Source organism: Colius striatus, unplaced genomic scaffold, assembly GCF_028858725.1.
Source record: "Colius striatus isolate bColStr4 unplaced genomic scaffold, bColStr4.1.hap1 scaffold_129, whole genome shotgun sequence".
NCBI lineage: Eukaryota > Metazoa > Chordata > Aves > Coliiformes > Coliidae > Colius > Colius striatus.
Window position 1 is genome coordinate 61 of NW_026908420.1, and position 15,106 is coordinate 15,166.

At 65.4% G+C, this 15,106-nt stretch overlaps 1 protein-coding gene across 1 annotated transcript in view; it reads left to right on the plus strand.

The window, feature by feature from the left end:
• Positions 1-254: 254 nt before the first annotated feature.
• Positions 255-15,106, plus strand: part of LOC133629079 (symplekin-like) — a gene marked incomplete at its 5' end in the record, with an annotated part of 28,679 nt that continues 13,827 nt past the window's right edge. Inside the window, 8 exon segments of the mRNA XM_062019716.1 lie at positions 255-522; positions 2,264-2,434; positions 4,867-5,063; positions 5,065-5,107; positions 7,137-7,291; positions 9,448-9,598; positions 13,353-13,566; positions 14,712-14,862. Coding sequence (XP_061875700.1) covers positions 255-522; positions 2,264-2,434; positions 4,867-5,063; positions 5,065-5,107; positions 7,137-7,291; positions 9,448-9,598; positions 13,353-13,566; positions 14,712-14,862 — 1,350 coding nt within the window.

Sequence of the window (15,106 nt, forward strand, 5' to 3'; positions counted from 1 at the left end):
CTGTGTGATCCTCTGGTTCCACTGGCACAGGAGGAGAAACTCCTGGCCCAGGCTGCCCAGGGAGGCTTTGGAGGCTCCTCAGGAGCTTCCCAACCCCCCTTGGCCTCATCCCTGTGCCCCCTGAACCTTCTTTAGGGCTGGAGCTTCCTTCCCAACCCCCCTTGGCCTCATCCCTGTGCCCCCTGAGCACCAGGAGCCTCCTTTAGTCCCAGATGATCCCCAGGGATCCCTCCCAACCCTTCTCCTTCCTTCCTTGGCCCCTGTCCCTGCAGTGGATGGTGAAGTCCAAGGTGATCAGCGAGCTGCAGGAGGCCTGTTGGGAGATGATGTCAGCCATGGCCAACGACATCATCCTGCTGCTGGACTCGGACAACGACGGCGTCCGCACCCACGCCATCAAGTTCATCGAGGGGCTCATCATCACCCTGTCGCCCAGGGTGCCCGACTCTGACGTGCCCAAGCGCCACGAGAACGACATCAGCCTGGAGAAGATCCCCAAGGACCACCCCTACATCAAGCACAGTGGGTCTGGGGGCACTGGGAGGCACTGGGGGGGGTACAGGGGGGCTACAGGTGCCCCAAGGAGCATCCCTGCATCAAGCACAGTGGGTCTGGGGGCACTGGGAGGCACTGGGGGGGGTACAGGGGGGCTACAGGTGCCCCAAGGAGGATCCCTACATCAAGCACAGTGGGTCTGGGGCACTGGGGGGGCACTGGGAGGCACTGGGGGGGCACTGGGGGGGGTACAGGTACCCCAAGGAGCATCCCTACATCGAGCACAGTGGGTCTGGGGCCACTGGGAGGCACTGGGGGGGGTACAGGGGGGCTACAGGTGCCCCAAGGAGGATCCCTACATCAAGCACAGTGGGTCTGGGGGCACTGGGGGGGCACTGGGAGGCACTGGGGGGGCACTGGGGGGGGTACAGGTACCCCAAGGAGCATCCCTACATCGAGCACAGTGGGTCTGGGGCCACTGGGAGGCACTGGGGGGGGTACAGGGGGGCTACAGGTGCCCCAAGGAGCATCCCTGCATCAAGCACAGTGGGTCTGGGGGCACTGGGAGGCACTGGGAGGCACTGGGGGGGTACAGGGGGGTACAGGTACCCCAAGGAGCATCCCTACATCAAGTACAGTGGGTCTGGGGGCACTGGGAGGCACTGGGGGGGTACAGGAGGGGTACAGGGGGGCTACAGGTACCCCAAGGAGCATCCCTACATCAAGTACAGTGGGTCTCGGGGCGCTGAGGGGGTACAGGGAGGCACTGTGGGGGCACTGGGAGGCACTGGGGGGGGTACAGGTACCCCAAGGAGCATCCCTACATCAAGCACAGTGGGTCTGGGGGCACTGGGAGGCACTGGGAGGCACTGGGGGGGGTACAGGTACCCCAAGGAGCATCCCTACATCAAGCACAGTGGGTCTGGGAGTACAGGGGGGTACAGGACCTAAGAGCCCCCCAAGTGTGCTGTGGGCCGAGAGGGTGTCTCAGGGGTCTCAGGGTGTTTGGGGAGGGGTCTCAGGGGTCTCTCCCCAGACGTGCTGTGGGCTGAGGAGGGTTCTCAGGGGGTGTTTCAGGGTGTCTGGGGAGGGGTCTCAGGGGTCTCTCCCTCCCCCAGGCGTGCTGTGGGCCGAGGGGGGATCTCAGGGGTCTCAGGGGGGTCTCAGGGTGTTGGGGAGGGGTCTCAGGGGTCTCCCCCCCAGGCGTGCTGTGGGCCGAGGGAGGATCTCAGGGGGTGTCTCAGGGGGGTCTCAGGGGGGTCTCAGGGTGTTTGAGGAGGGGTCTCCCCCCCAGGCGTGCTGTGGGCCGAGGGGGTGTCTCAGGGGTGTCTCAGGGTGTCTGAGGAGGGGTCTCTCCCCCCCAGGCGTGCTGTGGGCCGAGGGGGGGTGTCAGGGGGGTCTCAGGGGGTGTCTCAGGGTGTCTGAGGAGGGGTCTCCCCCTCCCCCAGGCGTGCTGTGGGCCGAGGGGGGATCTCAGGGGGGTCTCAGGGGGGGTCTCAGGGTGTCTGAGGAGGGGTCTCTCCCCTCCAGGCATGCTGTGGGCCGAGGGGGTGTCTCAGGGGGGGTCTCAGGGGGGGTCTCAGGGTGTCTGAGGAGGGGTCTCCCCCCCAGGCGTGCTGTGGGCCGAGGGGGTGTCTCAGGGGGGGTCTCAGGGGGGGTCTCAGGGTGTCTGAGGAGGGGTCTCTCCCCCCCAGGCGTGCTGTGGGCCGAGGGGGATGTCTCAGGGTGTTTGGGGAGGGGTCTGAGGAGGGGTCTCTCCCTCCCCCAGGCGTGCTGTGGGCCGAGGGCCGCGCGGCGCTGGAGCAGCTGCTGCGGTTCATGGTGCACCCGGCCATCTCCAGCATCAACCTGACGGCGGCGCTGGGCTCGCTGGCCTCCATCGCCCGGCAGCGGCCCATGTTCATGGCCGAGGTCATCCAGGCCTACGAGACCCTGCACGGTACCGGGGCTGGGGCAGAGGGGGCTGGGGGAGAGGGGGCCGGGGGGAGAGGGGGCTGGGGGCAGAGGGGGCTGAGGGCAGAGGGGGGCTGGGGAGAGGGGGCTGGGGGCAGAGGGGGCTGAGGGCAGAGGGGGCTGGGGGAGAGGGGGCTGGGGGCAGAGGGGGCTGGGGGAGAGGGGGCTGGGGGCAGAGGGGGCTGGGGGAGAGGGGGCCGGGGGGAGAGGGGGCCGGGGGAGAGGGGGCTGGGGGGAGAGGGGGCTGGGGCAGAGGGGGCCGGGGGGGAGAGGGGGCTGGGGGAGAGGGGGCTGGGGGAGAGGGGGCTGGGGGAGAGGGGGCTGGGGGAGAGGGGGCTGGGGGCAGAGGGGGCTGAGGGCAGAGGGGGCTGAGGGGAGAGGGGGGCTGGGGGGCGAGGGGGGCTGGGGGCAGAGGGGGCCGGGGGAGAGGGGGCCGGGGGCAGAGGGGGCTGGGGGAGAGGGGGCTGAGGGGAGAGGGGGCTGGGGGCAGAGGGGGCTGAGGGCAGAGGGGGCTGGGGGGAGAGGGGGCTGGGGGAGAGGGGGCTGGGGGAGAGGGGGCTGGGGGCAGAGGGGGCTGGGGGAGAGGGGGCTGGGGGCAGAGGGGGCTGGGGGAGAGGGGGCTGGGGGCGAGGGGGCTGGGGGCAGAGGGGGCTGGGGGGAGAGGGGGCTGAGGGCAGAGGGGGCTGGGGGGAGAGGGGGCTGGGGGAGAGGGGGCTGGGGGAGAGGGGGCTGGGGGCAGAGGGGGCTGGGGGAGAGGGGGCTGGGGGAGAGGGGGCTGGGGGAGAGGGGGCTGAGGGGAGAGGGGGCTGGGGCAGAGGGGGCTGAGGGCAGAGGGGGCTGGGGGCAGAGGGGGCCGGGGGGAAACGGGGTTTGGGAGGGAAAGGCGGGAGTTTGGGGAAGTCCTGAGGGGAAAAGTGGGGTTTGGAGGAGTTCTGAGGGGAAAAGGTGGTTTGGGTGAGGTTTGAGGGGAAAAGTGAGGGTTTGGAGGAATTCTGAGGGAAAAAGTGGGTTTGGGAGGAAAAGGCGGGAGTTTGGGGAAGTTCTGAGGGGAAAAGTGGGGTTTGAGTGGAGGTTTGAGGGGAAAAGTGGGGTATTTAGTGAAGTTTTGAGGGGAAAAGGGGGTTTGGGAGGGAAAAGCAGGAGTTTGGGGAAGTTCTGAGGGGAAAAGTAGATTTGTGAGGAATTTTGAGGGAAAAGTGAGGTTTTGGGGGAATTCTGAGGGGAAAAGTGGGTTTGGGAGGAAAAGGCGGGAGTTTGGGTGGAGTTCTGAGGGGAAAAGTGGGGTTTTTAGCCAAGGTTTGAGGGGAAAAGTGGGGTTTGGGAGGGAAAAGGTGGGAGTTTGGGGAAGTTCTGAGGGGAAAAGTAGATTTGTGAGGAATTTTGAGGGAAAAGTGAGGTTTTGGGGGAATTCTGAGGGGAAAAGTGGGTTTGGGAGGGAAAAGACGGGAGTTTGGGGAAGTTCTGAGGGGAAAAGGGGAATTTGGAGAAGTTCTGAGGGGAAAAGTAGATTTGTGAGGAGTTTTGAGGGGAAAAGTGGGGTTTGAGTGAGGTTTGAGGGAAAAAGTTAGGATTTGGAGGAGTTCTGAGGGAAAAAGGGGGTTTGGGAGGAAAAGGCAGGAGTTTGGGTGGAGTTCTGAGGGGAAAAGTGGGGTTTGGAGGAGTTCTGAGGGGGAAAATGACATTTTTGAGGGGCAAAGTGGGTTTTTGTTGCAGTTCTGAGGGAAAAAGTGGGGTTTGGGAGGGAAATGGTGGAAGTTTGGGGAAGTCCTGAGGGGAAAAGTGGGGTTTGGAGGAGGTTTGAGGGTACAGGTGGGGTTTGGGTGACGTTTCGGGGCAAGAAGTGGAGTTTTCAGTAACCTCTGAGGGACAGCGTTGGGTTTGGGTGAGGTTTTGAGGCAAGAAGTGGAGTTTTCAGTCACCTCTGAGGGACAGCGTTGGGTTTGGGTGAGGTTTTGAGGCAAGAAGTGGAGTTTTCAGTAACCTCTGAGGGTACAGGTTGGGTCTGGGTGAGGTTTTGAGGCAAGAAGTGGAGTTTTCAGTAGCCTCTGAGGGACAGCGTTGGGTTTGGGTGAGTTTTTGGGGCAAGAAGTGGAGTTTTCAGGCACCTCTGAGGGTACAGGTTGGGTTTGGGTGAGGTTTTGAGGCAAGAAGTGGAGTTTTCAGGCACCTCTGAGGGACAGCGCTGGGTTTGGGTGAGGTTTTGGGGCGAGAAGCCTGTGTTTGGGTGCTCTCCCCCCCTGGAGCGCTCCCACAGCCGTGGGGCTGAGCTGCTGAGGGCCGTGGCTCAGCGGTGGCCGTGGCAGGCTGAGCTCAGGGTTGGACTCCAGCATCTCCAGGAGCTTTCCCAAGCCCCCACCCCGTTGCCCCCATCCCCAGTTGCAGCCCCCTGCCCCTCACGCTCCCTTCCCCCTTCCCCAGCCAACCTGCCGCCCACCCTGGCCAAGTCCCAGGTCAGCAGCGTCCGCAAGAACCTGAAGCTGCATCTGCTGAGCGTGCTCAGACACCCGTCCTCGGGGGATTTCCAGCCCCAGATCACCACCCTGCTGGTGGATCTGGGCACCCAGCAGGCCGAGATCGCCCGCAGCATGCCCAGCCCCCGCGAGAGCCGCAAGCGCCCCGCGCGACGAGCCCGACGCCGCCCTCAAGAAGATGAAGATTGGTGAGGATGGGGATGGGCAGAGGGATCCCCTCCCCACCAGTGGGACCCTCAGGGTCATCCCAGTGCCCCCTGGGGATGCTGGGGATAGATGGTGGCGTTAAAGACCCCTCCAGGGTCCTCCCAGTACGCCTCAGGGTCCTCCCAGTACCCCTCAGGGTCCTCCCAGTGCCCCTCAGGGTCATCCCAGTACCCCTCAGGGTCCTCCCAGTGCCCCTCAGGGTCATCCCAGTACCCCTCAGGGTCCTCCCAGTGCCCCTCAGGGTCATCCCAGTACCCCTCAGGGTCCTCCCAGTGCCCCTCAGGGTCATCCCAGTACCCCTCAGGGTCCTCCCAGTGCCCCTCAGGGTCATCCCAGTACCCCTCAGGGTCCTCCCAGTACCCCTCAGGGTCCTCCCAGTGCCCCTCAGGGTCATTCCAGTACCCCTCAGGGTCCTCCCAGTGCCCCTCAGGGTCATCCCAGTACCCCTCAGGGTCCTCCCAGTGCCCCTCAGGGTCATCCCAGTACCCCTCAGGGTCCTCCCAGTGCTCCTCAGGGTCATCCCAGTACCCCTCAGGGTCCTCCCAGTACCCCTCAGGGTCCTCCCAGTGCCCCTCAGGGTCATCCCAGTACCCCTCAGGGTCCTCCCAGTACCCCTCAGGGTCCTCCCAGTGCTCCTCAGGGTCATCCCAGTGCCTCTCAGGGTCATCCCAGTACCCCTCAGGGTCCTCCCAGTGCTCCTCAGGGTCATCCCAGTGCCCCTCAGGGTCCTCCCAGTACCCCTCAGGGTCCTCCCAGTACCCCTCAGGGTCCTCCCAGTGCTCCTCAGGGTCCTCCCAGTGCCCCTCAGGGTCCTCCCAGTGCTCCTCAGGGTATTCCCAGTACCACCCAGGGTCTTCCAGTCCTTACTAGGGATAGAGAGTGGCATTAGGTATCTTCCCAGTACCCCTCAGGGTCATCCCAGTGCCCTCCTGGGGATGCTGGGGATAGATGGTGGCGTTAAAGACCCCTCCAGGGTCCTCCCAGTGCCCCCCAGAGTCATCCCAGTGCCTTCCTGGGGATGCTGGGGATAGATGGTGGTGTTTAAAGACCCCTCCAGGGTCCTCCCAGTACGCCTCAGGGTCCTCCCAGTACCCCTCAGGGTCCTCCCAGTGCCCCTCAGGGTCATCCCAGTGCCCCTCAGGGTCCTCCCAGTGCCCCTCAGGGTCATCCCAGTACCCCTCAGGGTCCTCCCAGTGCTCCTCAGGGTCATCCCAGTACCCCTCAGGGTCCTCCCAGTACCCCTCAGGGTCCTCCCAGTGCTCCTCAGGGTCATGCCAGTACCCCTCAGGGTCCTCCCAGTACCCCTCAGGGTCCTCCCAGTGCTCCTCAGGGTCATCCCAGTGCCCCTCAGGATCCTCCCAGTGCTCCTCAGGGTATTCCCAGTACCACCCAGGGTCTTCCCAGTCCTTACTAGGGATAGAGAGTGGCATTAGGTATCTTCCCAGTACCCCTCAGGGTCATCCCAGTGCCCTCCTGGGGATGCTGGGGGTAGATGGTGGCGTTAAAGACCCCTCCAGGGTCCTCCCAGTGCCCCTCAGGGTCATCCCAGTACCCCTCAGGGTCCTCCCAGTATCCCTCAGGGTCATCCCAGTGCCCTCCTGGGGATGCTGGGGGTAGATGGTGGCGTTAAAGACCCCTTTAGGGTCTTCCCAGTGCTACCCAGAGTCCTCTCAGTACCCCTCAGGATCCTCCCAGTCCTTACTGGGGACAGAGAGTGGCATTAGGTATCTTCCCTGTGCCCCTCAGGATCCTCCCAGTCCTTACTGGTCACACTGGGAGTCAGGGGATGACATTAAAGCCCTCTCAGGGTCCTCCCAGTGCCCCTCAGGGTCCTCCCAGTCCTTACTGGTCACACTGGGAGTCGGGGGATGATGTTAAACCCTCTCAGTGACCTCCCAGTGCCTCTCAGACCCTCACCCCAGCTCCTGCTCCCTCCCTGTGCCTCTGTTGACCAGCTGCCCCCCGAGAGGGGACCCTTTGGTGACCCTTCCCCACCCCCTCCCCTGCCAGAGCCCCCCCTGGGTGAGGATGATGAGGACAAGGAGCTGGAGGCAGCGGCGTCGGCGGGGCCCAAAGCGGGCGGCCAGAGCAGCGGCCCCTCGGACACCGACATCACGGCTGAGTTCCTGCAGCCCCTGCTCACCCCTGAGAACGTGGCCAACCTGGTGAGGGGCTGCCCAGGGCGGGCTGGGGGCACCCCAGGAGGGGGTTTGGGTACACAGGGAGGGAGTTTGGGCACCCCAGGGAGGGGTGGGGGTACCCCAAGGCAGGTTTGGGCACCCCAGGGTGGGTTTGGGCACAGGGGGAGGGAGGTTGGGCACCCCAGCAGGGGCTGGGGGCACCCCAAGGCAGGTTTGGGTACCCATGGAGGGAGTTTAGGCACCCCAGGGAGGATTTGGGGTACACAGGGAGGGGATTTGGGCACCCCAAGGGGGGCTGGGGGCACCCCAGGAGGGGTTTGGGCACATAGGGAGGGGGTTTGAGCACCCCAGGGGGGGGTTTGGGTACACAGGGAGGGAGTTTGGGCACCCCAGGATGGCTTTGGGCACACAGGGAGGGGATTTGGGCACCCCAGGGTGGGTTTGGGCACACAGAGAGGGGTTTTGGGCACCCCAAGAGGGGTTGGGGTAGACAGGGCGGGGGGGTTTAGGCACCCCATGAGAGGTTTTGGCACACAGAGAGGGAGTTTGGGCACCCCAGGGAAGGGGTTTGGGCACCCCAGGGCAGGTTGGGGCACACAGAGAGGGGGTTTGAGCACCCAGGGAGGGGGTTTGGACACCCCAGAGGGGGTTTGGGCACCCAGGGAGGGGGTTTGGGCACCCCAGGAGGGATTTAGGTGCACAGGGAGGGGGTTTGGGCACACCAGGAGGGGTTTGGGCACCCCAGAGGGGGTTTGGGGCACCCCAGGGTGGGTTTGGGCACACGGGGAGGGAGTTTGGGCACCTCAGCGGGGGCTGGGGACACCCCAGGAGGGGTTTGGGCACCCCAGGGTGGGTTTGGGCACACGGGGAGGGAGTTTGGGCACCTCAGCGGGGGCTGGGGGCACCCCAAGGCAGGTTTGGGTACACATGGAGGGGGTTTGGGCACCCCAGGGCAGATTGGGGCACCCCAGAGGGGGTTTGGGCACCCAGAGAGGGGGTTTGGGCACCCCAGGAGGGATTTGGGTGCACAGGGAGGGGGTTTGGGCACCCCAAGGCAGATTTGGGCACCCGAGGTGGGTTTGGGCACACGGGGAGGGAGTTTGGGCACCCCAGCAGGGGCTGGGGGCACCCCAAGGCAGGTTTGGGTACACAGGGAGGGAGTTTGGGCACCCCAAGGGGCTGGGGACACCCCAGGAGGGGTTTGGGCATCCTGGGAGGGGTTTGGGCACACAGGGAGGGGATTTGGGCACCCCAGGGGGGGTTTGGGCACACAGAGAGGGGTTTTGGGCACCCCAAGAGGGGGTTGGGGTAGACGGGGGGGGGGTTTAGGCACCCCAGGAGAGGTTTTGGCACACAGAGAGGGAGTTTGGGCACCCCAGGGCAGGTTTGGGCACCCCAGGAGGGGTTTGGGCACCCCAGGAGGGGTTTGGACACCCCAGAGGGGGTTTGGGCACCCCAGGAGGGATTTGGGTGCACAGGGAGGGAGTTTGGGCACCCAGGAGGGGTTTGGGTGCACAGGGAGGAGGTTTGGACACCCCAGAGGGGGTTTGGGCACCCCAGAGGGGGTTTGGGTGCACAGGGAGGGGGTTTGGACACCCCAGAGGGGGTTTGGGTGCACAGGGAGGGGGTTTGGACACCCCAGAGGGGGTTTGGGTGCACAGGGAGGGGGTTTGGACACCCCAGAGGGGGTTTGGGCACCCCAGAGGGGGTTTGGGCACCCCAGGAGGGATTTGGGTGCACAGGGAGGGGAGTTTGGGGCACCCAGGAGGGGTTTGGACACCCCAGAGGGGGTTTGGGCACCCCAGGAGGGGTTTGGGCACCCAGGGAGGGGGTTTGGGCACCCCAGAGGGGGTTTGGGCACCCCAGGAGGGGTTTGGGCACCCAGGGAGGGGGTTTGGACACCCCAGAGGGGGTTTGGGCACCCCAGAGGGGGTTTGGGCACCCAGGGAGGGAGTTTGTGCACCCCAGGAGGGGTTTGGGTGCACGGGGAGGGGGTTTGGGCACCCCAGAGGGGGTTTGGACACCCAGGGAGGGGGTTTGGGCACCCCAGAGGGGGTTTGGGCACCCAGGGAGGGGGTTTTGGGCACCCCAGAGGGGGTTTGGGTGCACAGGGAGGGGGTTTGGGCACCCAGGACAGGGGTTTGTGCACCCAGGAGGTGTCTGACGTGCCCCCTCCCCAGGTGCTGATCAGCATGGTGTACCTACCCGAGGCCATGCCAGCCTCCTTCCAGGCCACCTACACGCCCGTGGAGTCGGCGGGCACCGAGGTGCAGATCAAACACCTCTCGCGCCTCATGGCCACGCAGATGACAGCGGCCGGGCTCGGCCCCGGTGAGGGCGCGGCGGCGCCATGGGGTGGTGCCATGGGGCTGGTGGCATCTGGAGTGTGGCATGGGGCTGGTGCCATGGGGGTGGTGCCATGGGGCTGGTGGCATCTGGAGTGTGGCATGGGGTGGTGCCATGGGGGTGGTGCCATGGGGCTGGTGGCATCTGGAGTGTGCCATGGGGGTGGTGCCATGGGGCTGGTGGCATCTGGAGTGTGGCATGGGGCTGGTGCCATGGGGGTGGTGCCATGGGGCTGGTGGCATCTGGAGTGTGGCATGGGGGTGGTGCCATGGGGCTGGTGGCATCTGGAGGGTGCCATGGGGATGGTGACATCTGGAGGGTGGCATCTGGAGGGTGGCATCTGGAGGGTGGCATCTGGGTGGTGCCATGGGGGTGGTGCCATGGGGCTGGTGGCATCTGGATGGTTGCATCTCGGTGGTGCCATGGGGGTGGTGCCATGGGGCTGGTGGCATCTGGGTGGTGCCATGGGGATGGTGGCATGGGGGTGGTGCCATGGGGCTGGTGGCATCTGGGTGGTGGCATCTGGATGGTGGCATCTGGGTGGTGCCATGGGGCTGGTGCCATGGGGCTGGTGCATCTGGGTGGTGCCATGGGGCTGGTGGCATCTGGGTGGTGGCATCTGGAGGGTGGCATCTGGCTGGTGCCATGGGGATGGTGGCATCTGGAGGGTGGCATCTGGATGGTGCCATGGGGGTGGTGGCATCTGGAGGGTGGCATCTGGAGGGTGGCATCTGGAGAGTGGCATCTGGGTGGTGCCATGGGGCTGGTGGCATCTGGATGGTGCCATGGGGATGGTGGCATCTGGATGGTGGCATCTGGGTGGTGCCATGGGGGTGGTGGCATCTGGAGGGTGGCATCAGGATGGTGCCATGGGGGTGGTGGCATCTGGATGGTGGCATCTGGGTGGTGCCATGGGGGTGGTGGCATCTGGAGGGTGGCATCAGGATGGTGCCATGGGGATGGTGCCATGGGGCTGGTGGCATCTGGGTGGTGCCATGGGGATGGTGGCATCTGGAGAGTGGCATCTGGGTGGTGCCATGGGGGTGGTGGCATCTGGAGGGTGGCATCTGGGTGGTGGCATCTGGGTGGTGCCATGGGGATGGTGGCATCTGGAGGGTGGCATCTGGAGGGTGGCATCTGGAGAGTGGCATCTGGGTGGTGCCATGGGGCTGGTGGCATCTGGATGGTGCCATGGGGATGGTGGCATCTGGATGGTGGCATCTGGGTGGTGCCATGGGGATGGTGGCATCTGGAGGGTGGCATCTGGAGGGTGGCATCTGGAGAGTGGCATCTGGGTGGTGCCATGGGGCTGGTGGCATCTGGATGGTGCCATGGGGATGGTGGCATCTGGATGGTGGCATCTGGGTGGTGCCATGGGGATGGTGGCATCTGGAGGGTGGCATCTGGAGGGTGGCATCTGGAGAGTGGCATCTGGGTGGTGCCATGGGGATGGTGGCATCTGGAGGGTGGCATCTGGGTGGTGCCATGGGGATGGTGGCATCTGGATGGTGGCATCTGGGTGGTGCCATGGGGATGGTGGCATCTGGAGGGTGGCATCTGGGTGGTGCCATGGGGGTGGTGGCATCTGGAGGGTGGCATCTGGAGGGTGGCATCAGGATGGTGCCATGGGGATGGTGCCATGGGGCTGGTGGCATCTGGGTGGTGCCATGGGGATGGTGGCATCTGGAGGGTGGCATCTGGATGGTGGCTCCTGGATGATGCTGTGGGGCTGGTGGTTTTGGGCTGGTGGTATCTGGATGGTGACATGGGACTGGTGACTTTGGGGTGGTGGCATCCGGGTGCTGGCATCACCTTGGATCAGCACTGGGGTGGCAGCAGGAGCAGGACAAGGGACTGTCCCCCTGTGCCAGGCCCTGGCCAGGCCACAGCTGGGACTTTGGGGTGAAAAAGGGGGAGTTTGGGCAAGTTGAGAGGGGGAGCAGAGGGTCTGATGCAGTTCCATAGGGGTGGGTGCTGGGGCCCCTCATCCCACATCTTCATCAACCCCCTGGGTGAGGGCCCAGGCTGCCCAGGGAGGCTCCTCAGGAGCTTCCCAACCCCCCTTGGGCTCATCCCTGTGCCCCCTGAGCACCAGGAACCTGCTTCAGGGCTGGAGGAGCTCTGGAGCTTCCTTCCCACCCCCATCACTGTGTCATTCTCTGGTCCCACTGGCACAGGAGGAGAAACTCCTGGCCCAGGCTGCCCAGGGAGGCTTTGGAGGCTCCTCAGGAGCTTCCAACCCCACTTGAACTCATTTCTGATGGAGGGGAACCCCCTTGAGCAGGAGAGTTGGCCTTAGATGACCCTTGGAGGTCCCTTCCCACCCCCCCAGTGTGTGATTCTCTGGTTCCTCTGGCACAGGAGGAGAAACCCCTGGCCCAGGCTGCCCAGGGAGGCTTTGGAGGATCTCAGGAGCTTCCCAACCCCTCTTGGGCTCATCCCTGTGCCCTCTGACCACCAGGAACCTGCTTTAGGGCTGGAGAAGCTCTTCAAGGTCTAAAGAGCTCTGAAGGGATTCCCTGGTTGCACTGGAACCATGAGGAGAAGCTCCTTTGGTGCTGAGCCCTGGCCCAGGCTGCCCAGGGAGGTTCCTCAGGAGGTTCCCAACCCCACTTGGGCTCATCCCTGTGCCCCCTCTGACCACCAGGAACCTGCTTTAGGGCTGGTGCTTCCTTCCATCCCTCACCATTGTGTTGTTCCACTGGCACAGGAGGTGCTGAGCTGAGGGAGCCCTGGCCCAGGCTGCCCAGGGAGGCTTTGGAGGCTCCTCAGGAGCTTCCCAAACCCATCTGAACTCATTTCTGATGGAGGGGAAGCCCCCTTGAGCAGGAGAGTTGGCCTTAGATGACCCCTTGGAGGTCCCTTCCACCCCCCCAGTGTGTGATTGTCTGGTTCCACTGGCACAGGAGGAGAAACTCCTGGCCCAGGCTGCCCAGGGAGGCTTTGGAGGATCTCAGGTGGCTTCCAAAGGCACCTCAACACCTTCCTGTGCCCCCTCTGACCACCAGGAACCTGCTTTAGGGCTGGAGAAGCTCTTCAAGGTCTAAAGAGCTCTGAAGGGATTCTCTGGTTGCACTGGAACCATGAGGAGAAGCTCCTTTGGTGCTGAGCCCTGGCCCAGGCTGCCCAGGGAGGTTCTTTAGGAGCTTCCCAACCCCACTTGGACTCATCCCTGTGCCCCCTGAGCACCAGGAACCTGCTTTAGGGCTGGAGGAGCTCTGGAGCTTCCTTCCCACCCCCATCACTGTGTGATCCTCTGGTTCCTCTGGCACAGGAGGAGAAACTCCTGGCCCAGGCTGCCCAGGGAGGCTTTGGAGGCTCCTCAGGACCTTCCCAACCCCTCTTGGGCTCATCCCTGTGCCCCCTGAGCACAAGGAACCTGCTTTAGGGCTGGAGGAGCTCTGGACCTTCCTTCCAACTCTCCCCCACTGTGTGATCCTCTGGTTCCTCTGGCACAGGAGGAGAAACTCCTGGCCCAGGGAGGCTTTGGAGGCTCCTCAGGAGCTTCCCAACCCCCCTTGGGCTCATCCCTGTGCCCCCTGAGCACCAGGAACCTGCTTCAGGGCTGGAGGAGCTCTGGAGCTTCCTTCCCACCCCCCTTGGCCCCATCCCTGTGCCCCCTGAGCCTATTTTAGTGCCGGATGAGCCCCTCAGGGCCCTTCCCCACCCCCTGGTGCTGTGCAGGCTGCTCTGGGCCACCCAGGGCCAGGTCCCAGCGTCCCCTTCTGGTCCCTTCCAGGCGTGGAGCAGACGAAGCACCTGAAGGAGGAGCCCAAGGAGGAGAAGGCTCCCAAGGCCGAGAGCGTGGTGATCAAGCGGCGGCTGTCGGCGCTGGGCCAGGGCCAGGCCATCGCCGTGCTGGGCGCCCAGGGCTCGGCCTCCAGTGCCCTGGAGGAAGAAGCTCCTCAGACCAAACGGCGCCCTGAGCCCATCATCCCGGCCACACAGCCACGGTGAGGGCTCTGGGGGCTGCTGGGGGGGCTCTGGGGGGCTGCTGGGGGGCTGCTGGGGAGTGAGAGTTCTGCCCAGACCCTCTGTCCTGGGGAGCTACTGGTGGGCTGCTGGGGCGACTCTGGGGGGCTCTGGGGGGCTGGTGGGGAGTGAGAGCCCTGCCTGACCCCTCTGTCCTGGGGGGCTGCTGGGGAGCTGCTGGGGGGCTCTGGGGGGCTCTGGGGGGCTGCTGGGGAGTGAGAGCTCTGCCCAGACCCTCTGTCCTGGGGGGCTGCTGGGGAGCTGCTGGGGGGCTGCTGGGGGGCTCTGGGGGGCTGCTGGGGAGTGAGAGCTCTGCCCAGCCCCTCTGTCCTGGGGGGCTGCTGGGGGACTCTGGGGGGCTCTGGGGGGCTGCTGGGGCGGCTCTGGGGCAGCTCTGGGGGGCTGCTGGGGAGTGAGAGCCCTGCCCAGACCCTCTGTCCTGGGGGGCTCTGATGGGCTGCTGGGGAGTGAGAGCCCTGCCCAGCCCCTCTGTCCTGGGGGGCTGCTGGGGGGCTCTGGGGGGCTGCTGGGGAGTGAGAGCCCTGCCCAGACCCTCTGTCCTGGGGGGCTCTGGGGGGCTGCTGGGGAGTGAGAGCCCTGCCTGACCCCTCTGTCCTGGGGGGGCTGCTGGAGGGGCTCTGGGGGGCTGCTGGGGGGCTGCTGGGGAGCTGCTGGGGCGGCTCTGGGGGGCTGCTGGGGGGCTGCTGGGGAGTGAGAGCCCTGCCTGACCCCTCTGTCCTGGGGGGCTGCTGGAGGGGCTCTGGGGGGCTGCTGGGGGGCTGCTGGGGGGCTGCTGGGGAGTGAGAGCCCTGCCTGACCCCTCTGTCCTGGGGGGCTGCTGGAGGGGCTCTGGGGGGCTGGTGGCATTGGGCTGATAGCATTGGGCTGGTGGCATCAGGGTGGTGGCATCAGAGTGGTGGCATCTGCCCTGGCTCAGCAGTGGGGTGGCAGCAGGAGCAGGACAAGGGACTGTCCCCCTGAGCCAGGCCCTGGCGAGGCCACGGCTGCGGCTTTGGGGTGAAAAAGGGGGAGTTTGGGCAAGCTGAGAGGGGGTTTCAGTGAGGATTTGAGGGGGGCTCTGTGTGCTGCCCCGTGCTGAGCTGCCCCCGTGCCCTGCCCGTGCCAGGCCGGCGGGGGCGGGCTGGAGGAAGAAGGTTTTTCGGCTGAGCGACGCGCTGAAGCCTCTGAGCGACGTCCAGATGGAGAAGCTGAAGCTCAGCGCCGTGAGACGCATCCTGCAGGCAGAGCGCGCCGTGGCCTGCAGCGGGGCTGCCCAGGTCAGCCCCCTCCTCACCCCTGGGATAAACCAGCCCCCTCCTCAGCCTGGCACCCACACAGCCCCCTCCTCAGCCCTGGGATAAACCAGCCCCCTCCTCAGCCTGGCACCCACACAGCCCCCTCCTCACCCCTGGCATTGATCCCAGCCCCCTCCTCACCCTGGCACCCACACAGCCCCCTCCTCACCCCTGGGATAAACCAGCCCCCTCCTCACCCCTGGCACCCAAACAGCCCCCTCCTCAG